Source organism: Dendrobates tinctorius, unplaced genomic scaffold (assembly GCF_039654945.1).
Source record: "Dendrobates tinctorius isolate UK_male_01 unplaced genomic scaffold, ASM3965494v1 ptg000044l, whole genome shotgun sequence".
Taxonomy (NCBI): Eukaryota; Metazoa; Chordata; class Amphibia; order Anura; family Dendrobatidae; genus Dendrobates; species Dendrobates tinctorius.
Window position 1 is genome coordinate 34383460 of NW_027361712.1, and position 27033 is coordinate 34410492.

The 27033-nt window shown below is 42.0% G+C and overlaps 1 protein-coding gene across 6 annotated transcripts in view; it reads left to right on the top strand.

The window, feature by feature from the left end:
- The window catches only part of PNP (purine nucleoside phosphorylase), a 55799-nt gene that overhangs the window by 829 nt on the left and 27937 nt on the right, over window positions 1-27033 (top strand). The window contains exon 1 of one of the 6 annotated variants that reach the window (XM_073575518.1): window positions 2582-2649. The exons of 1 other annotated variant lie outside the window; for it this stretch is intronic. In XM_073575518.1, coding sequence (XP_073431619.1) covers window positions 2597-2649 — 53 coding nt within the window. In that variant the 5' untranslated portion in view covers window positions 2582-2596. Of the gene's footprint in view, window positions 1-2581; window positions 2650-15049; window positions 15076-22934; window positions 22991-23487; window positions 23647-23684; window positions 23768-27033 lie in introns of those variants that run through there. 4 more of the 6 variants (XM_073575522.1, XM_073575517.1, XM_073575519.1 and 1 more) reach the window with 4 other exon arrangements.

A 27033-nucleotide genomic window follows, 5' to 3' on the forward strand; every position in this document is an offset into this window, starting at 1 on the left:
TTTCCCGTGCGTTTTGACACCTGTACAATGGAACAGGTGTCAAAACGCAGCAGAATCCGCAGAAAGAATTGACATGCTGCGGATTTGAACCCGCAGGAAATCCGCTCGGAAAAATCTGCAGCATGTGCACTGCGTTATTGGAAATGCAGCAGAATCCGCAGCGTGTGCACATACCCTAAACAGTCTCCCCGCTTCCCTTATACATAAGAGTGATCAGCTGCTCCGAGCTTTTCTGTTTTCTCCCAGAGAATAAACGGATCAGCCAACAAGCGAGAATCCTTATCTGTAGATGCCTGCGATCTGCACGAGATTTGTGGTCATAAAATGTGTGAAAACAATCAGGTGGCAATTCATCATAGAATTCTGGTGTAAAACATCTGAAGTCACAATATTTGGGGGCAATTCGGAAATTGCACAAAAATTGACAACATTTGGCATTTACAGGCCAGTCCTGGCCAGCTGACATCTTATCTATTTACCTTTCAACCTGACAGTGACCAGAAGAATGGTCTGGAGCTCTCCCCCATACAAAACAATGGGAAATACCTGCAGGCAATGTCGCACTTGAGAAGTTCTAATGTGATCAGAAGGACAATGACAATGTGGTGGAGGTGAGCAGACCGGGCAACCATTTACTTATTGCAAGTCCGCTTTCTTTAACCCCTGGCAATCAGCTGTTTCTTTGGCAAGAGAAGCCTCTGCAATAGCTGCTGCAGAGAAAATGTACAATTCATTGCTGGCCGCTGAAAGAAATGGCTACCCATGTTATGCATGGACTCACCGATGAGACATAAGCGGGGTATGGATATGCACGCCATTCATATTCATGAAAAACGTGTGTCGCAGATGGAAGCAGAAAACCAAGTCAGGGGCTATATAGCAGAGGCTTTCCTATCTCACTGGTTAAACCATTTATAGAAAATTGACCAATGTTCTTATTTAAATCTCTAATAAGTCAAGACTACTTGCCCATGTACAATATATTCGAGATTGCCTAGAAAACTTACTTTAAACCAATTTCTGCAAATGAAAAGTCATTTAGAGCCTATGCATTTTTTAACCTATGAAATAAAAAAATGTGAAATATCATCTTTGGATGTGAGTCCTGGGAAGCGCTGCCGTTCATGGGCTGGATGTGCCTTTCTTGATTTACTCATCCTGTGTGAGCCTGAACCTGGCTCTTTCACTTGGATCCACCCGAGGCAAGCTGCAAGCCCTGTCTACTGAGAAGTATCCCAGAAGGAAGGATTTTTGAGGATACACAATCTAAAGCCATATTAGTCTTCTATCAGGTGAGTGCATAAAATTGTGCACCCTTTAAAGACTACAATATTGTGTTTACGCACTTAGGGCACGGCAATTTGTCTGTTCTTCTCTCCCAAACTGTTTTTTTTGTGAGGATTCTTTGGTGTCAGAGCTGGAAACGGCTGTTATGTGACCACAGGTATGCAATATACATATTCCCGGCCTCAATCTGACTACATGAGTCCAACATCACTCAATCAAAGTACAGTATATTGAGCGAGGTTGAAAACGGGGTCTAGTTAGAATGTGGCCAGGAAGATGCAAATCGCATACTTGCGGTCACATGACCGCCATTCCAGGCACCGACACTAGACAATCTTTACAATGCTTGCGATGTGAGCATTCACAAGTCTGCAGTCATATAGAGTCACTGCAGACTTGTAGCTTCAGACCGTAAAACTTAAGGAGGTTGTCCACTACTCGGGCAACTCTTAATCACATACAATAATAGCCTGTACTAACCTTCGGTCCCGTTCCAGCGACGTCGGCGGTGGATCTCACTTGACATTCTTATGTCACGTAAGCCCTGCACCCTATTAGCGGGATCTTCACTTTCACTTGGGAAAATCAGAGAACAGCAGCCACTCTCACTACTTCCGGATGTCAGTTTTATGCAAAAAAGTGAGCGTGAAGAGGCCACTAATTGACTGCAGGGCTCATGTGACGTTACGTCATGCAAGCTCAGGGAGACATGGCACCAGAGGTGAGTACAGGCTGTTATTCTTTTATGTGGGGGAAGTATAGTAATTTAGAAGGGGCTGTCCAAGTAGTGGATAACCCCTTTTATCGCTAGCCGCTGTCTACATGTGTGTGGACATGCTATTAAACAAGCGCCGACCAGTAACTATTTACCAATCTGCACACTGGCGGACAAAGACAGAATAGGCCCCCTGTGTTGTGCAAGAACAGTATATGGGCCCTTTGCAGTCCAATAGCTCATCATAGTGCACAATTCCACCTACATTGGAGGTGATAATGGGCCCCCTTACGTCTTGGGCCCCTGTGCGATTGCACCAATGATTTGTTCACCCTTGAATTGCTGCAGATCAGGTGGTGTAAACCCACCATCGGTGAGTCCATGCAAAACATGGATAGCCATTACTTCCGTGGCCAGCAATGAATTGTACATTCTCTCCACAGCAGTCATTGCAAATGGTTTCTCTTGCCAAAAAAACAGCTGATTGCCAGGGGTTAAAGAAACCGGACTTGCAACAAACAGATGATTGCCACGTCTGTTCACCTCCTCCACATTCATTTTCCTTCAGGTTATTTTCCCACAGCAGCTTTTCAAATGACTAATTTAGCAGTTCACATTAGATGTCTCAAGTGCGACATTGCCTGCAGGTATTTTTCATTGTTTTGTTTGGGGGAGAGCTCCAGTCCACTCTCCTGGTCACTGTCAGGTTGAAATGTAAATGAATAAGATGTTGTAGGTGGATCAGGTTTTACCAAGTTTATTTATTTATTTTTTTACAAAATTACCATATATAGGGAAGCAATGGTAACATTACAATACTGTACCATTTCCTTTCTTAACTTTGTATTCGTGTCTCAGATACTTTCTGAGGTTAGCCATTTCTGCATAGCCTCTTACAGAACTGGCATATTGTCATGCTCGTAACATTATGCAATTCGGCCGACGATGTGACATCATGCATGTGTACTTATCCCGAACGTTACACAGCCTGAGAACAGCGGGAGACACATTATGAAATCTGTTGTGTGATCAGCGTCATATTATTATATTTGGGTTGTTAGGGTATATGCTCACGTTGCGGATTAGGCCTCTTTCACACTTCCGTTTTTGACAATCAGTCAAGATGCGCTGATTTTTGAAAAAAAAAAAAAAAGGATCCGCCATTTTTCTTTGCGGATCCGTTTTTTTCCCCATTGACTTTCATTATTGGCGGATTGCCGTCCGTTGCATCCGTTTTTGTGCGGATCCTCCAACATGTTGCTGTCCGTCAACATCCTGAAAGATTTCCAAACGGAGCTTGCAACGTTTTTTTGGCCGGCGGATCCTCCAGACACTAATTTAACCCGAAATTCTGTCTGGGTGCCGGACAAAAAATCTCTCTCTCTTTCTTTCTCTCTTTCTCTCTCTTGTCACGGATCCCCTATCCGTCCTTTTGGCGGATTTTAACTAACACAAAAAACTGAAGTGTGAAAGAGGCCTTAGACTGCGGAATTTTCTGCAAAGAATCTGCACCTCTTGGCAGAAAACGCTTGCGGATTTCCTGCAGATTTGAATGCGTTTTTGCTGTGCGGATTTGTTTGGGGTTACTGGGAATAGATTCGGGTGCACTTTTTCCTTTGTGGACAGAGAGAGAGAGAAAAATTCAGGCAGATTTTTTTTTTTTTGCTTGTCCAAAAAGTAGTTGTTAGCAAATGGAACGATTGCAAAATGAAAAGATTCTAGGAAAAAAAATAAACTGAACGATTTCTGTAACTTTCAATTTTTTGCTTAAAAAAAAAAAAAAAAAAAGCAAAATAGAAATGCAAACATACCGTACATGTGAACTCAGCCTGAGATTATCAGTAAGAACTAAAAGTTTTCTAAACAAAGTTTGGCAGTTGTGATGACCTTCAAAACATTAAATGTTTGGAAGAACTGTCTGGTCTGGAATATGTGAGAAATAACAGGGAGTTGTAAGTTTTACAAGAAAAGAAACGGCAGTTTTGACACATTTTTTTTCACCACGACTTTAGAATTCAGATCTTCATCTAGGTCTTAATTTGTGGTGTCCTAACCAAATGTTTCCCACTGGTCACTTCGAAGGCATGTTTCCATGAAATTGTCCTTTAGGAGTCGCCTTGCTGGGTGCATGTCTTTTCGCTCTTCTCCTATTTTCCTAAAGTTCAGACCTGTAGGCTTTGTATTCCACAAATGGACAATTTCAACAGCTACAGATTTAGGCCGCCATTCATCAATGCAGTTTTGCCAGAATTAGGTCACAAAATGCTTTGAAATGTCGCAAAATTTTAGAGGATCTCAAGGATGCGCAAAAATGTATCGAATTTTGGCATTTTCATGACAGTTTCTCCCAGTCCTGCCAAAATAGATGGAGTTAGGGCAGGATGGGGTCGTGAGACACCACAGTTCATCTAATTCATGACAAGTTGTGGTGTTCCTCATGTCGGAAATCTTACTCCAGTCAGAGACTGGAGTAAGATTTGTGGTGAGGCGCACAGAGGCGAATGCAACTTGTCAGATGATCCTAATTCATAGAGAGGCGTATGACAGTCTGTTTATGACAGTTTGAGCAGACACATGGATGTTAGTGGCCTGTTGGAGGTCATTTTGTAGGGCTTTGGCACTGCTCCTCCTTGCACAAAGGAGTTGTTAGTGGTCCTGCTGCTGGGTTGTTGCTCTCCTACGGCCCCTCCATGTCTCCTGGTATCTACTCCATGCTCTAGACACTGTGCTGACCGACAGACCTATCCTTCTTGCCACATCCTGGATGAGCTGCACTACCTGAGCAACTTCTTTGGGTTATAGACACCTTCATGCTACTGTACAGTACCTCTAGGGGTAAGAGCAATGACAGAATGCAAAGGTGAAAAAACATCAGCCATCAAGGGTGACAACAGAGAAATGGTCTGTGGTCACCCCCTGCAAAACCACTCCTTTATAGGGGTTGTTTTGCTAATTGCCTATCATTTCTGTTATCTGTTCCATTTACACAACAGCAGGAGAAATTCATTCACAATCGGTGTTGCATCATAACTGGACAGGCTGATTTCATAGAATTGTCATTGATTTGGAGTTACATTGTGTTGTTTAAGTGCTTCATTTTATTTTTTTGAGCAGCGTATATATATTTTTTTCCAAAAAGGGAGCCATTATAAAAGTGCTTTCCAGCTGAATTTTTTGTGCCACAGGAGGGGGACACTTTGTAATGAGAGCATCGTCAGTGGACACTTCACAAGTAGTCAGTTCCAAAACACAGAATCCCTTTAATATGAATGGTAATATCTAAGGCAGAGTGTAATGAATTATATCAATATGTCAATATCTGTGCTAAAAACAGAATTATTTGATGGAGACCAAATACTGTAAAAAATAAACTTATAGAAAAATACAATGAACCGTTACTTCATACTCTTAAGGCACCACTCCAGCGTTTGTTTTTTTCAGTGCTGGTGTGGCACTTTAAATGTAAGCCCCGTTTCTGGGCCGCTCTAGTCCCGTGGCACCATCTTTTGACAGTAGCTTCTGATTGGCCGGAAATCAAAAGCTACATCACAAGCTCACAATACAAGTCTGAGTTCCAGAATGAGGCACATGCCTACCGAAGGTTTTATTTCCAGTATGTATATAAGAAGGGCGTTCATTAACCCCTTCCTGACATCCGATGTAGTATCCCGTCCATGGGACCCGGGCCCCTATGCCCATGGACGGGATAGTACGTCTACCGCGATCAGCGGCGCCCACGTGGTGAGCGCCGCTGATCGCGGCCGGGTGTCAGCTGATTATCACAGCTGACACCCGGCACAATGTGTCAGGGGCAGTCACGGACCGCCCCCGACACGTTAACCCCTTGCACACAGCGATCAAACACGATCGCGGTGTACCGGGGGTTAAAGGGAAGCATCGGCAGGGAGGGGCTCCCTCCGTGCTTCCCTGAGCCCCCCACGGCAGCGCAATGTGCAGGCATGAGGAAGCCTTCTGCACTGCCTGTGACAGATCGCTGATCTGTGATGTGACAGATCAGTGATCTGTCACAGGACAGTGATGTCCCACCTGGGACTATTTAATAAAGTTAAAAAAAAAATAAAAGTGTTAAAATAAATTTAAAAAAAATCGCCAAATAAATTAGAAAAAAAAAAAAAAATTCACCCAAATAAATCCTTTTTTTTTTTAAATAAAAAAACAAAACACAATAAAAGTACACATATTAGGTATCGCCGCGTCCGTAACGACCCGCCCTAAAAAACTGTCCCATTAGTTAACCCCTTTAGTGAACCCCTTAAAAAATAAAAATAAAAAACCAAGCAAAAAATAATGATTTATTATCTTACCGCCAAACAAAAAGTGTAATAACGCGCGATCAAAAAGACGCATATAAATATCCATGGTACCGCTGAAAACATCATCTTGTCCCGCAAAAAACGAGCCACCACACAGCATCATCAGCAAAAAAATAAAAAAGTTATAGCTCGCAGAATAAAGCGATGCAAAAATAATTATTTTTTATATAAAATAGTTTTCATTGCATAAAACCGACAAAACATAAAAAAGACCTAAATGAGGTATCGCTGTAACCGTACTGACCCGAAGAATAAAAGTGCTTTATCAATTTTACCACACGTGGAACGGTGTAAACGCACCCCCCAAAAGAAATTCATGAAACGCTGGTTTTTGTTCATTCTGCGTCCCAAAAATCGGAATAAAAAGCGATCAAAAAATGTCACGTGCCCAAAAATGGTACCAATAAAAACGTCAACTCGTCCCGCAAAAAATAAGACCTCACATGACTCGGTGGGTCAAAATACGGAAAAATTATCGCTCTCAATATGTGGTGATATGTGGTGATGCAAAAACTTTTTACAATAAAAAGCGTCTTTTAGCGTGCGACAGCTGCCAAATATAAAAACCGCCATAAATAGTAAATCAAACCCCCCGTTATCACCCCCTTAGTTAGGGAAAAATAATAAAATTAAAAAAGTGTATTTATTTCCATTTTTCCATTAGGGTTAGGGTTAGGGCTAGGGTTAGGGGTGTGTTGGGGTTCGGGTTGGAGTTAGAATTGGGGGTTTCCACTGTTTGGGCACATCAGGGGCTCTCCAAATGCAACATGGCGTCTGATCTCAATTCCAGCCAATTCTGAGTTGAAAAAGTCAAATGGTGCTCCTTCCCTTCCAAGCTCTGCCATGTGCCCAAACAGTGTTTTACCCCCATATGTAGGGTATCAGCCTACTCAGGTCAAATCGCAAAACAATTTTTGGGGTCCAATTTCTCCTGTTACCCTTAGGAAAATAAAAAATTGGGGGCAAAAATATCATTTTTGTGGAAAAAAATGATTTTTTTATTTTCACGTCCGAGCGCTATAAACTTCTGTGAAGCACTTGGGGGTTCAAAGTGCTCACCACACATCTAGATAAGTTCCGTGGGGGGTCTAGTGTCCAAAATGGGGTCACTTGTGGGGAGTTTCAATAGTTTAGGTACATCAGGGGCTCTCCAAACGCACATGACACCCGCAGAACATTCCCTAAAAGTCTGCATTCCAAAGCGTCACTACTTCCCTTCCGAGCCCCGACGTGTGTCCATACAGTAGTTTTCTCCCACATATGGGGCATCAGCGTACTCAGGACAAATTGGACAACAACTTTTGGGGTTCAATTTCTCCTGTTACCCTTGGGAAAATAAAAAAATTGGGGACTAATTGATCATGTTTGTGGAAAAAATACAATTTCTTTTATTTTCATGCCCTGGCATTATAAACTTCTGTGAAGCCTTTGGGGGTTCAAAGTGCTCACCTCACATCTAGATAAGTTCCTTAGGGGGTCTAGTTTTCAAAATGGGGTCATTTGTGGGGGGTTTCCACTGTTTAGGTACATTAGGGGCTCTCCAAAGGCAACATGACACCCGCAGACCATTCCATCAAAGTCTGCATTCCAAAACGTCACTACTTCCCTTCCGAGCCTCGACGTGTGCCCATACAGTAGTTTTCTCCCACATATGGGGTATCAGCATACTCAGGACAAATTGGACAACTTTTGGGGTCCAATTTCTCCTGGTACCCTTGGGAAAATAAAAAAAATGGTGACTAAAAGATCATGTTTGTGGAAAAAATACGAATTTTTTTATTTTCACACCTGGGCGTTATAAACTTCTGTGAAGCACTGGGGGGTTCAAAGTTCTCACCACACATCTAGATAAGTTCCTTATGGGGTCTAGTTTCCAAAATGGTGTCATTTGTGGGGGATTTCCACTGTTTTGGTACATTAGGGGTTTTCCAATCGCGACATGATGTCCGATCTTAATTCCAGCCAAAAACGTCAAATGGCGCTGCTTCCCTTCTGAGCTCTGCCATGCGCCCAAATAGTGGTTTACCCCCACATGTGGGGTATCAGCGTACTCAAGACAAACTGCACAATAACTTTTAGGGTCCTGTTATCCTTGGGAAAATAAAAATTGGGGTGAAAAGATCATTTTTGTGGAAAAAATATGATTTTTTAATTGTACCGCTGTACGTTATAAACTTCTGTAAAGCCCTTGTGGGTTCAAAGTTCTCACCACATATCTAGATAAGTTCCTTGGGGGGTCTAGTTTCCAAAATGGGGTCACTTGTAGGTGGTTTCCACTGTTTAGGTACATCAGGGACTCTCCAAACGTGACATGGCGTCCGATCTGAATTCCAGCCAATTTTGCATTGAAAAAGTCATCGGCGCTCCTTCCATTCTGAGCTCTGCCATGCGCCGAAACAGTCGTTCCCCCCCACATATCAGGTATCAGCGTACTCAGGACAAATTGCACAATAACTTTTGCAGTCCAATTTCTCCTGTTACCCTTGGTAAAATAAAAAAAATTGAACCTGAAGTATTTTTTTTGTGAAAAAAAGGTAGATGTTCATTTTTTTTTTAAATATTCAAAAAAATTCCTGTGACGCACCTAAAGGGTTAATAAACTTCTTGAATGTGGTTTTGAGCACCTTAAGGGGTGCAGTTTTTAGAATGGTGTCACTTTTGGGTATTTTCTATCATATAGACCCCTCAAAGTGGCTTCAAATGTGATGTGGTCCTAAAAATAAAATGGTGTTGTAAAAATGAGAAATCGCTGGTCAACTTTTAACCCTTATAACTTCCTAACAAAAAAAAAATTTGGTTCCAAAATTGTGCTGATGTAAAGTAAACATGTGGTAAATGTTAGTTATCAAGTTTTTTGTGTGCCATATCTCTGTGATTTAAGGGCATAAAAATTCAAAGTTGGAAAATTGCAAAATTTTCGCCAAATTTCCATTTTTCTCACAAATAAACGCAAGTTATTTGAATGAAATTTTACTACTAACATGAAGTACAATATGTCACGAGAAAACAATGTCAGAATCACCGGGATCCATGGAAGCGTTCCAGAGTTATGACCTCATAAAGGTGCAGTGGTCAGAATTGTAAAAATTGGCCCGGTCATGAACGTGCAAACCACCCTTGGGGGTGAAGGGGTTAAAGATTTCCCCTGTGGACTGAGAGCAATGAAACTTGGCGCAGTTATTAATCCTTCTCTACATAAGTGCCACCTAGGGACACACACTTCTACCATCTCTTTAAGCAACTGTAAATAACACTCTTGTGGAAGTCGACAGGTTGCTCCAAAAGCCACGATGTGACTTCAGAAATCAGAGTCTCATTATCTGGAAAATGCTTGCCCTTCAAAAATAACGTCATTGTTGGAAAGAGGTGGAAGTCAGATGGTGCGGGGCAAGGTGAATAAGGGGGATGCTGTAGAATTTCAAAGCCACAGGAGCATGCTTCCATTTGGGCAACATGTGAGTTGTGAATTGGTGCATTGTCTTGCAGAAGGCGGACAACTTTGGAGAGCATGCCACATCTCTTGGTTTTGATGGCCTCCCGCAATTTCCGCAGCAGTGAGGCATAGTATGCCCCAGTGATCATGGTACCCTTTGCTAGGAAATCCATCAAGACTACTCTGTGCTGGTCCCAAAATACTGTGAGTATGACCTTGTCTGCCAAGGGTTGGGCACTTGTCTTCTTTGGAGGTGGTGAGACATGATGCATCCATTGCATCAAATGTACTTTAGTCTCAGGATCATAGCGATGTACCCAGCTTTCATCCTGTGTGATCAATCTGATGAATAAGTCCTCCTGGTTTCTATGGCACATCATCAATAGAGCCTGAAAGCATTCGACTTGTTCCTGCTTCTGGAAAGGTGTGGGCAGCCGGGGAATCCAGCGAGCTGATACCTTATGCATCTGAAGATGGTATTGGATGATTTTTTCCATGGTCCCCACACTAATTTTGACATTTTGGGCTAGGTGGCGAATGGTTATGTGGCAGTTTTCCAAAATGGCAATCTCCACTTGTTGGATGGTATGTTCATCAATAGCAGAGTGGGGTCGCCCTGGAATTGGAGCTGTTTGCACCAAAGTCCGACCACATTTGAATTGACGATGCCAGTTCTTGACTACATCATATGATGGGGAATCATCACCATAAACCTCTTTCATCTCATCGAACGTCTCCTTTAGTGTCTGGCTTTAAAGTAAAGGAACTTGATGACTGCTCTGTATTCCACTGGGTCCATTATCGAACCTCACACCACTTTAGCACCTGTAAATCAAGACTGTTATCAGTTTTGAGTTGCAAATTTGCACGTAACCTATAGAAACTTATATCACATGTGCAGTTTCAGCGTCCTGTGATAAATAGAAGTGGATCAAGGGAAATCTTTAATGAATGTTCCTGGTATATTCATTATGTAAATTAGGGTGCAGGTCAGTGAGGTATCAGTGATCTGTCAGCAGTCTGCATTATGAATAGCTAACCAGAGGACCACATGAAGATCTCCCCCCACAGGCCAGCCCCGGAGCACAGGCATATCATTAACTCAAAAGTGAAAATAAAGATTAAACAACAACCACAAGACGGATTTCATCAACCCAGGTATCATTTTAATCAGTATAACGGTGCCGTCCTGACACTGTCTGTATGTTACTGTGCACAATCCTGCTGACAGGTTCCCTTTAACACACCACTCTAGTGGTGTAATAAAAAAAACAGCTGGAGTGGTGCTTTACCTGAATATGATAAGTTTGCATTATCTTTTAGTTTTGTAGTTTCTATATATTCTAGTGTTATAAATTAGTTTACATACTAATTTTATAGTCCAACAAATGTTTGGTTACCTATAAATAGTTTAAAGCCTATTTTTTTTTTTACTGCCCTTATTTCTTAGAGGTATGGTACTATAAATTGATTTATAGGGCTGGCCAGATTGTTTGTGGCTTGCACTTTATTGATCAGTGTCATCCTGCCATGTTGTACAGTTAGACCGTGAATGATCGCACAAGATATTGTAGTGGTATTTATATTACTGCAGTACTCAATGATTGTTATCTCTGCTCTTTGTGCTATGTTACTACCATACTTGTAATATTAGAGTTATAAGAGACTTTCCTACTTACACCACAGCATTACTTTCTTGAGGTGTTGTAACTAGGTTAAAGGGAACTTGTTTGTTATTTGATTTATCCTGTCTGAACTATGGTTAGCATGAATCAGACACTGCTGCCATTTATCTTTTACTCTGAAATGATGTGGCATTTCAACAAACTTCGAAAAGCCGGCCGGGGGCTATGTTTTTTGGCTGACTCATCTGAGGTCAGTCTCCGGTGGCTTGTCCCTTCTCTCTCCACTAGACTGATAGGTCTGATCAGGATGGGAAGGAGAAGCCAAGGACTGGCCTTGGACTAGTCAGTCAAGACACATATTTCCTGACCGGTTTCTTAATATCATGACTCCCGGGTATTACTGCTGCGGAGAGAGCAGGGAACTAACCAGGAAACAAACAGGACCTGAACCATGTGACAGAGTAGGAGGTGGTTGGGGGCGGAGCCAGACACCGGGGTGCAGAGGAGACGATTAATAAAGGAGAGTAGTCAAACTAGCTAAGATCAGAACCAGGAGATCACGAGGAACCAAAGGGTGAGACAGGGGATTGTCAGAAATCCAAAAGAACAAACAAGCAGAGTACCGCACGGAGAGCAAGCAAAACAGCAGCAAACTGGGCACAAACTCCAGGGGTCAGGCACACAGATGAGACGAAAGTATAGCTGACAGGGAATCCTAGGAGTGAGTATAAATACCCCTCCCAGATCCAAAGGGAGGCCAGCAAAATTAACCCTGAGAGAACAGGACATTAACCATGTCAAACCATGACACTTAGGCTGTGTGCCCACGTTGCATTTTTTTAAGCGTTTCTGCAGCGCTTTTAGACAAGCGTTTCTGCTGCGGAAACGCTTAAGAAAAGCATCTAATGTAATAGAATGGAAAACGCACATGTTGTGCTAATGATGCGTTTTTTTCCGCTGCGGAAACGCTTAGTGGAAAAAAACGCAGCATGGTCATTAATTGTGCGGAATCGCATGCGATTCCGCATACATACACTGTAATTGCAAAAATGCATAGGAAAACGCATGTCAAAACGCTTGACAATCGCATCAAAAACACGTGTCAAAAAGCGCATGCGTTTTTCCTGGCAAGAGCATGCGTTTCTGCTCAGGAAAAAAACGCTTGAAAAACGCTACGTGGGCACATAGCCTTAAAGTATGATTTCTCTGAAACGCTGCAGTGTTTTAGAACCAAGCATACCTGGCTGCCATAGCTCAGCCAATATCTAATTCATGAGCAGCATGAGTCAAAGGACAGGTTCCTTTTAGGGTTCTGAAGATTTCTTTTTAGCATAGGTCTAAGGTATCAGGAATATCTACCAATATATACTACAGCAGTAAGGCCCCGTTTTAGAAAGCCAGTTTATTTTTTGTATATCGTATGTCCCTTTGCATAGGAAAGCACTGCAGACTATTCTTTCTTATACAGCAAAAACCAATTATGCCAACGCATGTCAACACAGCATATGCCAAAAGCAAACTCTTTTGTCATACAGTAAGACAATGAGGTTCTGTGGACGAGTGGTTTTGCGGACACTTTCATATGGAAAAAAAACAAGGTGTGAACATAGCCTAACCCTAGATACAATTTATATCTTAGCTTCTATAAATAATGACTCTTCAACATTCATTCTCAATCAAGAAATCACTTAAATAGGACCTGCCTGACAAATTGAAATAGACCAAGAGATCCTCAAAAGCTAGACATCATGCCGCAATCCAAAGAAATTCTGAAACAAATGAGAAACAATGTAATTGAGATCTAACAGTCTGGAAAATGTTATAAAGCCATTTCTAAAGCTTTGGGACTCCTGTCAACCACAGTGAGAGCCATTATCCACTAATGGCAAAAACATGGAGCAGTGGTGAACCTTCCTAGGAGTGGCCGGCAGGCCAAAATTACCCCAAGAGTGCAGCGAAGACTTATCCAAGAGGTCACAAAAGACTCCACAACCACAACGAAAGAACTGCAGGCCTCACTTACCTTAGTTAAGGTCAGTGTTCATAACTTCACCATAAGAGAGACTGGGCAAAAATAGTCTTCATGGTAGAGTTCCAAGGCGAAAGCCACTGTTAAGCATTAAGAACATAAATACTTGTCACAATTTAGCTAGAAAACATCTTGATGATCCCAAGACTTTTGGGAGAATACTCTGTGGTCTGATGAGACAAAAGTTGAACATTTTGGAAGGTGTATATCCTATTACATCTTGCGTAGAAGTAACACAGTATTTCAGAAAAGTAACATCATACCAACAGTAAAATATGGTGGTGGTAGTGTGATGATCTAGGGCTGTTTTGCTGCTTCAGGAACTGGAAGACTTGCTGTGGTAAATGGAACCATGATTTCTGCTCTCTGCCAAAAAATCTTGAAGGAGAATGTCCAGCCATCTGTTTGTGACCTCAAGCTGGCAGGGCACTTGGGTTATCATCAAAACGCACCAGTAAAGTCCACCTCTGAATGGCATAAGAAAAACAAAATTAAGACTTTGGAGTGGCCTAGTCAAAGTCCTGACCTTAATCTCATTGAGATGCTGTGACATGACCTTAAAAAGGTGGTTCATTCTCGGAAGCTCTCCAATGAGGCTGAATTGCAACAATTCTGCAAAGATGAGTGGGCCAAAATTCCTCCAGAGCGTTGAAAAAGACTCATTGCCAGTTATCGCAAATGTGTGATTGTAGTTGTTGCTGCCAAGGGTGGCCCAACCAGTTATTAGGTTTAGAGGACAATCACTTTTTCACACAGAGCCCTGTAGGTTTGGATTTCTTTTTCCCTTAATAATAAAGGCCTTCATTTAAAAACTGCATTTTGTGGTTACTTCTGTTATCTTTATCTAACATTTAATTTTGTTTGGTGATCTGAAACATTTAAGTGTGACAAACATGCAAAAGAATAGGAAATCTGGAAGGGGGCAAACCCTTTTCACAAGACTATATCACCTGTCTGATACATTCTCATGGACATGTTGTTACAATTACACTGCTAATCTCTCTAGGTATTCTATCTTTACACTGCTCTATATTGTATTGTGCAATTCTTATGCCTAAGTTAATAGAAGATATAGACACCAGACTGGTAACACCATGAGATGTTGTTAGTACAATTCTAGTTCACTGACATTTGTGCTTGACACATTTTATATATGAAAAGTGCCACTCAGAATGTATTGATGGTTGTATCTGCCAACATGGCACTTGAATTTGCTGCCCCTCTAGGAAATACTTAAAGTCCACGGAGAACAGGCGAACAGTGGTGATGTGATTACTGAAAGGATAGGACGTCTACACTGTGTCTGTTTACTGTTATTTTCCCATGGTACACTGGTGTCATTTGAAAAGAGTATAATTATCTTTCTGATCCCTGATTGGTGCTTGAGTAGGGGGTGTGAGAAATGCTCCTGTCTGATTGGTGCTCAGCATTCCTCCCTCTCCAAGCCCCCAAACACTGAAACTCTCACAATCTCACATTAAGAACTGGGTGTGTGCGGAGAATGCGACTCACATCCTGGATCTTCCGGCTTCACAGTCTATTCCCTGCCTTACTCATCAACTTGCTGAAAATTTTCCATGATTGTGACTGCTAGGAAAACTTTACTAACTATGTAACACAACAGTGTGAGGAACAGCACAGATGATTAACGGGTAATGTGCACACTGTGGATCTGCAGCGATTTTTTTCTATTGCAAGTCTTTGGAATTTGTTGCAGTTTCCTGTGAAAATTTACACTATTGTTGACACAGGTTGAAATCTGAAGTGAAAATCTGACACAGAAATTGACATGATGTGAAACCCGTCCTGCATGTCAGCCAATTTCCTGCTGATTATATTGTCTGTGTGAATGAGATTTGTTCAAGTCGTATCCTCGTATTCTGAAACACTGAGGATTTTCACATGCAAATTCAGATACAACATGATGAGGCACCCCAAGCTTTCAGCCACATGTAAGAAGTGCATTTGGGCGTGTCATCAGGCCCCCAATGCAGCTAAAGGCTAATTTTCATGTGACTTTAAAGGGAATGTGTCAGCAGGTTTTTGCTATGTAATATGACAGCAGCATGATATACAGACAAAGACCATGATTCTAGTGATGCATGACTTGGTTCACTGGGTACAGGAATTGTGATAAAATCAGTTTTCTCTACTGCAGATCTAGCAGTGCTGTGAATCTTGAGCCCTGTATAGCTCTGCCCCCACCACTGATTGGCTGCTTTCTGTGTACACTGTATACTGACAGAAAGCTGCTAATCAGTGTTGGGGGCGGAGTTACACAGAGCAATTGACTAGGAGGCACGAGACACCTAGTCCTGTAGTAATAATCTCCTAATGATAAAATACTGATTTTATTGAAACAACACACAGTCCAGTAAATGATACATCACTGTAATCAGGGCCTCTGCCCCTACATTATGGTTCCCTAAGATTACATAGCAAAATCTGCTGACAGATTCCCTTTAAAGATTGATTCTCAGTACTGGCACATCAAATTACCAGAGAAGTTCCCTTTAATTTTTTTGTAGTTTTTGTTAGTTAAAAAATGTTATAAAGAGGAGTATAACTTAACAATTACATGTTTTCACTATTTTTTGATCCACAATAATCTTTGCATTATGGAAAAAAAAGTCACCCAAACTGAATCTGTCACCAGGTTTTTGATATTGAATCTGAGAGCAGCACAATGTAGAGACACAGACCCTGATCACAGTGATGTATCATTTACTGGGCTGCTTGTTGTATTGATAAAATCACTGTCACCAGGAGATTCTCATTAGTGGACGAGTAAACTTGCTGCCAGGTAGGCCTCAATATTCATGAGATCTGTATAACTCCGTCCCCACTACTGAATAGCAGCTTTCTGCCTATGCACAGTGTTTGTGGTGTTTTATTATTTGATCTATTGGAAAAATCTCACATGAATTAAAAATCATTAAAAAAAAATTTCAAAGACTTTTTTGCAAAGATTATTTATTTTCTGAGTGCGACTGTCCATCCGTTTACTACTGTCTGTGGTCTATCCACGCTCAGTCAGCACCTCTCTTTATAGCAAGAGTGCGCGTCTTTTTTCCTCTTCTTATGCACAGTGTATTCAGTCAGTGCTCATTTATTCAGAGAACTGGTAGATTGGCAGCAGATCAAACAGTGATTTTTATCAAAACTGCAGCAAGCAGCCCAGTAAGTCTAACATCAATGGATTCAGGGTCTCTGCCCCTACATAATGATTCTCTCAGCTTACATAGCAAAAAACCCGTTGACAGGTTGCTTTAAAGAAAAACTAAAATAGTCTATATTGAAGGAGGCCCCTAATAGAGTGAACCAAATAAATTTGCCTCCATATTTAGGTTAACAAGCAACTGAGGGGACAATTAACGTGAGGGTCTTAAATCGAGGCTACGACCAGGAAAAAGGCTCATGTTACAGCATATTGTGGTAAAGTGAAAGAAATGTAAGATTTAGTGATTACTAATGAAAACCCACAAAAGGAAATGTTTTTCCCTTTTGCATTTTACCTAGTTGATACTGATAACACTATGTACTATGGACATTACCTATGAACTACATGTGTAGCCTTCACATCTGTGTATATTGCGCTTGTGACTGGCACTGAGCAGCATGGATATACCCACCATAACTGTGTATCCTATTACAGCTAGATGGATTGCATTGTATTTATAGATTCTGGAAAGATATTCTGTGTTAAAGGGGATTTCCATGAAAGTACCTGGTGACAATGATCACTAGAACCACCAGCAATCACATGGGGTCCTCCTATCCTATACACCACTGCTCTGCACACTACATGCAGCAGTCCCTGAGGCTGGGTTCAGATGGAGCTTTTTTTTTTGCGTTTTCGCAGTGATTTTAAAAGCAATTTTGCCGCGAAAACGCAAAAAAACAGCATCCCATGCAATCCTATGGGATTCTGCAATGCTGTGCATTTTCCCGCGGCAGAATCGCATCGCAATAAAATACGCAGCATGCTCATTAATTTTGCGGAATCGCGGCGATTCTGCCCACATAGGAATGCATTGTTCCGCTTACTTCCCGCATGTGGCTGTGCGCACCATACGAGAAATAAGCAGAACATTTGCGGATGGTTCCCACGGTCCGGAGGAGGGGAGACTGTCCTCCAGGCTGCGGGTACCATATCCCTGTAAAAAATAGAATCAAAATAAAAAATATTGTTATTCTCACCTTCTGGCGTTCTTCGCAGCCTTCCCGCCTCTCTCCACGCTCCCGGCATCTTCCGGTCCCAGTAATCCTTTGCGAGAATCACCGCGATGACGTCGTGGGAGAGCAACATCTCATGGTCATTCGCGCAAAGGATTACTGGGACCGGAAGATGCCGGGAGCGTGGAGAGAGGCGGGAAGGCTGCGAAGAACGCCAGAAGGTGAGAATAACAATATTTTTTTATTTTTTTTATTATTTTTTACATTCTATCTTTTACTATTGATGCCCCATAGGCGGCCTCAGTAGTAAAAAGTTGGTCACACTTGTCAGACTCTATGTATGACGAGTGTGACCAACCTGTCAGTTCTCCAAGCGATGCTCCAGATCGCTCGGAAAACGCTAGCATTCTGCAAGCTAATTACGCTTGCAAATCGCTAGGTTTTCCGCGGGGAAATCGCAGGAATTTAAAATGCGATTTTCCCGTGGAATGGAATTCCGGAATTCTCGTGGTAATTTCCGCGGGAATTCCGCTACGTGTGAACTTAGCCTGAGAATGCCCACTACACCGTTTACAGAGCTGCGGATCAGTGGCGATGCCGAGTGTCACACAACCACTGATGACCCTAGGTCTTCAGCATTTTAGTCATGGACAACCTCTTTGAAATTTGACCCCATTTTAAGCAGAAATTGATTTGAATGACAGTTTGCTTATAGAGAATAATAATAATAATCTTTATTTTTATATGGCGCTAACATATTCCACGGTGCTTTACAGTTTGCACACATTATCATCACTGTCCCCGATGGGGCTCACAATCTAAATTCCCTATCAGTATGTCTTTAGAATGTGGGAGGAAACCCATGCAAACACGGGGAGAACATACAAACTCCTTGCAGATGTTGTCCTTGGTGGGATTCAAACCCAGGACCCCAGCGCTGCAGCCTATCCACTGAGCCAGCATCATGTATAAATGCAGTGATCCCAGAGTGTGATCAGATTGGGATGCAATTTTTTTTAGGAGATGTAGAGAAAAAAACAAAAAAAACAAAAGTTTCTCCATCTTTCCATTATGCCACTCCATGAAAATCGGACCTTACTCGGATGTCATCTGAGTGCAGTCCTCTTTTCTTTTTTCATGGACCCATAGACATGAATGGGCGATTACCATCCGATTCTTGCAGGTAAATCGTGCATGCTCTGACTATTATCCTTGGACACATGCATAGCCCCCAAAAATAATCTAGGTACTGGTGGTATCCATCAAAACCATGGATAGCACTCATCCAATTAAAACGGTTGTGGGCACGAGCCCTATGAACGAGAAAGTTGAAGGAGCCCATTCATCAGTTTTTGACAGAATATTACTATAAGGGCAGGTGCGAACGACTGTATTCTCTCATCCAATTTGGGTCAGTTATACAAATCACACTCTGATAAGAGACTGATCAAAACAAGCATGCTTTGATTGTCTTGGATGAGAAGATGGAGAAAACAAATTTCCATCTTCTCTATTCTGTCAGTCCACGGAAATCTGACTGCACTCAGATGACATCCAAGTGCAGTCCGATGTTTCCCACAGACTCATTGACTTCCATGACCAATTGTGATCCAAATATTGGATCAAACTTGGGCAATCATGCAGCTCTGACATGTGCACGGTCCCATCTGATTGGACTAAGTGCAAGCATATGTTTTACTAGATTGAACTCCGGCCCGGCGCTTTTCCAGCAATGACAGACCTGTGTCTTCCGAGGATCACATGACATTGTTATTTCACATGATTGCTGAAGCCCATCAGCCACCACTGGTGGACTGCAGCCTTCACAGTTCCATCAGATGTAAAGGTGAATGCTGCAGCCAGTGGATCACGTGATATAACAATGTCCCGAGAGTACTGGGACACACGGCACTAACTTTGCAGGAATGGTCTGGGACATTTTATCATTCAAGACGGGCAGCCCAGTAGTGAACAAACTAATGGATTTGGCACGTTAACCACCATAGTCAGGTTTTGGCTGTGTTGGTCACAAACGGTGTTGGCTGGGGAGGGGATCGGTCAGCACTGGAAGAGGAGCGTCAGGGAGTTAGGAAGGTGAGTGCACATCATTGTATTATGTTACAGCTGCTGGGTGAGGGGGACTGCAAATGATGAATTGGGAGGAGGGGGACTGCAAATGATGAATTGGGAGGAGGGTGACTGCAAATGATGAAGTGGGAGGAGGGGGACTGCAAATGATGAAGTGGGAGGAGGGGGACTGCAAATGATGAAGTGGGAGGAGGGGGACTGCAAATGATGAAGTGGGAGGAGGGGGACTGCAAATGATGAAGTGGGAGGAGGGGGACTGCAAATGATGAAGTGGGAGGAGGGGGACTGCAAATGATGAAGTGGGAGGAGGGGGACTGCAAATGATGAAGTGGGAGGAGGGGGACTGCAAATGATGAAGTGGGAGGAGGGGGACTGCAAATGATGTGGGAGGAGGGGAACTGCAAATGAGGAATTGGGAGGAGGGGGACTGCAAATGGTGAATTGGGAGGAGGGGGACTGCAAATGATGAAGTGGGAAGAGGGGAACTGCAAATGAGGAATTGGGAGGAGGGGGACTGCAAATGATGAATTGGGAGGAGGGGGACTGCAAATGATGATGTGGGAGGAGGGGAACTGCAAATGAGGAATTGGGAGGAGGGGAACTGCAAATGATGATGTGGGAGGAGGGGAACTACAAATGATGAATTGGGAGGAGGGGGATTGCAAATGATGAATTGGGAGGAGGGGGACTGCAAGTGATGAAATGGGGGAAATGGTGACTGCAAATGATGAAGTGAGTGGGAGAAAGGGTCTGCAAATGATGAAGGGATAGGAGACTGCAAATGATGAAGTGAGTGGGATGGAGGGAGACTGCAAATGATGAAGTGGAGGGAGGGGCACTGTATACTATGCAGAGAGCTTCTGTGTATAATATCACTGGTAATCACTGCATTACCTGTACTCTGACAATATATGCAGAGCTCCTGTGTATAATGTCACTGGTGATGACTCTATTATCTGTATAGACACTATATACAGAGGCCCTGTGTATAATGTCACCAGTGATCACTGTATTATCTGTACACTGACACTAAATACAGAGATCCTGTGTATAATGTCACTGGTGATCACTGTATTACCTGTACACTATATGCTATATATAGAGGTCCTGTGTATAATGTCACCGGTGATCACTGTATTACCTGTACACTATATGCTATGTATAGAGGTCCTGTGTATAATGTCACCGGTGATCACTGTATTAGCTGTACACTGTACTCTATATACAGAGTTCCTGTGTAATAATGTCACTGGTGATCACTGTATTACCTGTACACTATATACAGAGTTCCTGTGTATAATGTCACTGGTGATCACTGTATTTCCTGTACACTATATACAGAGTTCCTGTGTATAATGTCACTGGTGATCACTGTATTACCTGTATACTATATACAGAGTTCCTGTGTATAATGTCACTGGTGATCACTGTATTACCTGTACACTATATACAGAGTTCCTGTGTATAATGTTACTGGTGATCACTGTTTTACCTGTATACTATATGCTATATACAGAGGTCCTGTGTATAATGTCACTGGTGATCACTGTATTACCTGTACACTATATGCAGAGTTCCTGTGTATAATGTTACTGGTGATCACTGTATTACCTGTATACTATATGCTATATACAGAGGTCCTGTGTATAATGTCACTGGTGATCTCTGTATTACCTGTACATTGACACTATATACAGAGCTCCTGTGTATAATTGCACTTAGTATTGTTTTTTTTTTAATTAATGATCACTATAGTAGTATTCGGTCACTATGTGGTGGGAATATATGATCTGATCATGGTGTGGTGGTATTTATCCCCTGTATGTAGTATTATTCGGTCCATTTGTGGTGGTAATATGTTGTCCGGCCATTATGTGGCAGTATTTGTCCCTTGCATGTGGTATTATTCGGTCACTATAAGGTAGTAATATGTGGTCTGGTCATGGTGTGATGGTATTTGTCCCTAGCATGTGCTATTATTTGGTCCATATGTGGTCTGGACATGGTGCGGTGGTATTTATCCCTTCCATGTGGTATTATTTGGTCATTTTGAGGTGGTAATATGTGGTCTGGTCATGGTGCGGTGGTATTTGTCCATTGCATGTGGTATTATTTGGTCACTATGTGGTGGTAATAAGTGGTCTGGTCATAGTGCGGTGGTATTTGTCCTTTGCATGTGGTATTATTTGGTCACTATGTGGTCTGGTCATGGTGTGATGGTATTTGTCCCTTGTATGTGGTATTAATGGTCATTTTAAACAATGTATCTGACGCATTCCCTTAATGAAAAATGAATGAAAATATATCTAAAAAGAGTATTGGATATTTTAAGAAATTTTGAATAGATTAGAGTATGGCCCGGCCAAAAGAGTCTACATTGTCATGGTGGCAGCTTAAAAAAATCTTTAGGACAAAACAAAAGCTGCTGGCTATATGTGTGATCTGGTGTTTGATGGGAACTGTTAGGCTAAGTGCACTCGTAGCAGAAAATTTCTGCTCAAAAACCTGACTCCCTTCCCAGAAGCTGCGCCTTTTTTGTCTTCGCATTGTCCGCGCGTTTTCGTCACGGTTTTGATGCGTTTTTTCCGGCGCGTTTTCAAAATGCATTGACCTAGCCAGAAACGCGGAAAAATCTGCGAAATTAATGAGCATGCTGCGTTTTTTACCGCAATGCGTTTTTTCGCGGTAAAAAACGCATCAGTATGCACAAAAATTGCTAAATGCATAGAAGTGAATAGGAAGCTTCTTTTTCACGTTTTTCCTGTGGATTTTTTGGCAAATCCGCAGGAAAATTGTGAAAAAAACGCTGTGTTCATTGCATTTAGCACTTTTTGTGCACATTGATGCGTTTTTTACCGCGAAAAAACGCATTGTGGTAAAAAACGCAGCATGCTCATTAATTTCGCGGATTTTTCCGCGTTTCTGGCTAGTTCAATGCGCTTTGAAAACGCGCCGGAAAAAACGCATCAAAACCGCGCGGAAAACGCGAAGACAGAAAAGGCGTGGTTTCTGGGAAGGGAGTCAGGTTTTTGAGCAGAAACTTTCTGCTACGTGTGCACTTAGCCTTAATGTGTGATTGGTGAGGACGTGGTGGAGAAGCGGAGTTTTTACAAGAGTGGGCGATGGGACTATGGTAGATTTGAGGGGTGGAGCCGGGATGGAGCCTGGACAGAGTCTCAGGGGGGCCCAAAAAATTTGGCCAGTATGGAGCCCTGAAATTCCTGGTGGGAGCCCTGAAATTCCTAGTGGCAGCCCTGTGCGCATGTTTTTGAATCCTTTCCGCCATTTATTTCAGTGTGGAAGGTCAGTAAGAAATGTAAAGCCGTATGGTGGATACAGGGGTGGGAGAAAATCGCATCACCGCATTGCAAACACGTTACACCCAGATTACCAGAGGGAGAACACTGCGACTCTCGGCAGGGAGACTCTGCACTTCTTATCCATTAGTGTGACTCCGGCCAGTCTCCACTGCCTCTATTACCAATACTAGCACTTTTGCGCAGTGCCAGGACCCACAAGATACCGCAGCATGTGACCAGAGCCTTGTGCGCTGCGAGCACTGCTGACTGGAGGGGCACGTGTGTGCAGTCACGCCAGTAACCAGGCGACCGCTGGCCCCGCCCCCTCTTACATCCGGGCTTCACGCTGTGTCATGTGCGGATCGGAATTTCCAGTGCGTCGGTGAGAAAACAGATTCCGGGAAATGATCGCTGTAGGGGAGTGCGATGGGCACGTTCCCGGGAGCCAATCAGAGCGCTGTCCTCCTGTGCGCGCATGTGATGAGGGGCGGAGCACAGGCTGGCCGCGGGGTGGCGCTGGGCGCTGTGTATATAGACCAGGCGCCTGCGCCACAGGACACAGTGAGTGTGGGCTACAGCATCAGGCAGCGCCATGTCCCCCCCAGCGGCCGAGACGCAGAACAAGCAGGAGATCAGCAGGAAGGAGCAGGCTCGTACCGGGTGAGTCAGATGCTTCATCCGTGTGTCAGCTGCTGCCCGGCTCGGCACGATGTATGGGCTCATCCCATGGAGCAGGGTCTTCAGGCTTCCAGACTGGTACAGGGGGTCAGACCCCGCTGAGGTGGAGCTCATCACTATGCCATCAGTCTATATTGGGGAAAAACTTTTTAAAGAGTTGTATTTTTTTGCCATCAGTACTGGCAGTGACCTGGAGCGAAGGTGTGCAGGTGCTAAAGCCTGATGAACAATGGGACCGTAGTCCAGAAGTCTGAGGATGCTGTGAACGAATCATGCTGCGGCAGCTTGTCCCTTGCCAGGAGGCGTTTGTGCCTCAGCAGCCTGCCCCGTGCCGGTGTTTTACACGCCGCGGTAACCTGTCCCATGCCAGTAGGCATTAGATGCCATGGCAGCCTGTCCCATGCTGGTAGGTTTTACACGCCGCGGTAACCTGTCCCATGCCAGTAGGCATTAGATGCCATGGCAGCCTGTCCCATGCTGGTAGGTTTTACACGCCGCCATAGCCTGCCCTGCCCCATGCCGGCGGGCGTTGCGAGCCGCGGTAGCCAGCCCCATGCAGGCGGGCGTTGCGAGCCGCGGTAGCCAGCCCCATGCCGGCGGGCGTTGCGAGCCGCGGTAGCCAGCCCCATGCCGGCGGGCGTTGCGAGCCGCGGTAGCCAGCCCCATGCCGGCGGGCGTTGCGAGCCGCGGTAGCCAGCCCCATGCCGGCGGGCGTTGCGAGCCGCGGTAGCCAGCCCCATGCCGGCGGGCGTTACACACTGTTCATTTTGGACCATTATATTGCACCAGGAACCTGGTCATGGCTAATAGTGGCACAAATTGTGATTAGCCACAACCAGGTTGAAGATGACCAGAAGTTTAGCGTGTTCCACTCATACTTTTTTAGGGCCAAACATCAATGAACCTGTTTAAAAACTTCTCCCATACTTTGGGTCTGAGAACCATAGGAATCTCCTGCCTGGCGCTGACTCTGGTGACAGCTTGTGCTCTGGCATAGTGTAGCGATCTGAGGCAGATCCTGTAGAGCTCACACAGTAGTTGTCTGTGCGGGGTACAGGCCTGAATAGGCGTCTGTGTAGCCTTATAAAGGGGGCAGTTATTTCTCTTATGTTCCCACAGCTCCTCTGTGTAGTCTATATTTTTGTTGTATGTAAAAACTCACTAGGGTGTGCTGCATGGTTATGCCATGTGTTAGGCCTCTTTCACACTTCCATTTTTGCCCATCAGTCAAAATCCACCAGTTTTTTAAAAAAACGGATCCGCAATTTTGTTTGGCGGATCCGTTTTTCCCCATTGAGTTGCATTACTGGTGGATCTTGACGGATGGCCATCCATTGGATCCGTTTTTTTGCGGATCCGCCAAATATTTTGCGTCCGCCGACATGCCCGGACGGACCATGCAACGTTTTTTTTGTTGTAGGATCCGCATTTTCCAGTGCAAAAGGAAGTCAGGGAGAAAAGTAACCCTGAAATCCTTTCTGGCGGACGAAAAAATATTTTTTTCTTTCTCTTTTTTTTTTTTTCTTTCTCTTTCTCTTTCTCTTTTTTTTTTCTTTCTCTTTCTCTTTTTTTTTTTTTTTTTTCTTTCTCTTTTTTTTTTCTCTTTCTCTTTTTTTTTTTTTTTTCTTGTTTTTTTTTTTTTTTTTTTTTTCTTTCTCTTTCTCTTTTTTTTTTTTTTTCTTGTTTTTTTTTTTTCTTTCTCTTTCTCTTTTTTTTTTTTCTTGTTTTTTTTTTTTCTTTCTCTTTCTCTTTTTTTTCTTTCTCTTTCTCTTTTTTTTTTTCTTTCTCTTTCTCTTTTTTTCTTTCTCTTTCTCTTTTTTTTCTCTTTCTCTTTTTTTTCTCTTTCTCTTTTTTTTCTCTTTCTCTTTTTTTTCTCTTTCTCTTTTTTTTCTCTTTCTCTTTTTTTTCTCTTTCTCTTTTTTTTCTTTCTCTTTTTTTTCTCTTTCTCTTTCTCTTTTTTTCTTTCTCTTTTTTTCTTTCTCTTTCTCTTACTCTTTTTTTCTTTTTTTTTTTTTTTTCTTTCTCTTTCTCTTTTTTTTCTTTCTCTTTCTCTTTTTTTTCTTTCTCTTTCTCTTTTTTTTCTCTTTCTCTTTCTCTTTTTTTCTTTCTCTTTCTCTTTTTTTCTTTCTCTTTTTTTCTTTCTCTTTCTCTTTCTCTTTCTCTTTTTTTTCTCTCTTTCTCTTTTTTTTCTTTCTCTTTCTCTTTTTTTCTTTCTCTTTCTCTTTCTCTTTTTTTTTTCTTTTTTTTCTTTCTCTTTTTTTTCTCTTTCTTTCTCTTTTTTTCTTTCTCTTTCTCTTTTTTTCTTTCTCTTTCTCTTTTTTTCTTTCTCTTTCTCTTTTTTTTCTCTTTCTCTTTTTTTTCTCTTTCTCTTTCTCTTTTTTTTCTCTTTCTCTTTCTCTTTTTTTTCTCTTTCTCTTTCTCTTTTTTTTCTCTTTCTCTTTCTCTTTTTTTTCTCTTTCTCTTTCTCTTTTTTTTCTCTTTCTCTTTCTCTTTTTTTTCTCTTTCTCTTTCTCTTTTTTTTCTCTTTCTCTTTCTCTTTTTTTTCTCTTTCTCTTTCTCTTTTTTTTCTCTTTCTCTTTCTCTTTTTTTCTTTCTCTTTCTCTTTTTTTCTTTCTCTTTCTCTTTTTTTCTTTCTCTTTCTCTTTTTTTCTTTCTCTTTCTCTTTTTTTCTTTCTCTTTCTCTTTTTTTTTTTTCTTGTTTTTTTTTTTTCTTTCTCTTTCTCTTTTTTTTTTTCTTTCTCTTTCTCTTTTTTTTTTTCTTTCTCTTTCTCTTTTTTTCTTTCTCTTTCTCTTTTTTTTCTCTTTCTCTTTTTTTTCTCTTTCTCTTTCTCTTTTTTTCTTTCTCTTTTTTTCTTTCTCTTTCTCTTTTTTTCTTTCTCTTTCTCTTTTTTTTCTCTTTCTCTTTTTTTTCTCTTTCTCTTTCTCTTTTTTTCTTTCTCTTTTTTTCTTTCTCTTTCTCTTACTCTTTTTTTTCTTTTTTTTTTTTTTTCTTTCTCTTTCTCTTTTTTTTCTTTCTCTTTCTCTTTTTTTTCTTTCTTTCTCTTTTTTTTCTCTTTCTCTTTCTCTTTTTTTCTTTCTCTTTCTCTTTTTTTCTTTCTCTTTTTTTCTTTCTCTTTCTCTTTCTCTTTCTCTTTTTTTTCTTTCTCTTTCTCTTTTTTTCTTTCTCTTTCTCTTTCTCTTTTTTTTTTCTTTTTTTTTCTTTCTCTTTTTTTTCTCTTTCTTTCTCTTTTTTTCTTTCTCTTTCTCTTTTTTTCTTTCTCTTTCTCTTTTTTTCTTTCTCTTTCTCTTTTTTTTCTCTTTCTCTTTCTCTTTTTTTTCTCTTTCTCTTTCTCTTTTTTTTCTCTTTCTCTTTCTCTTTTTTTTCTCTTT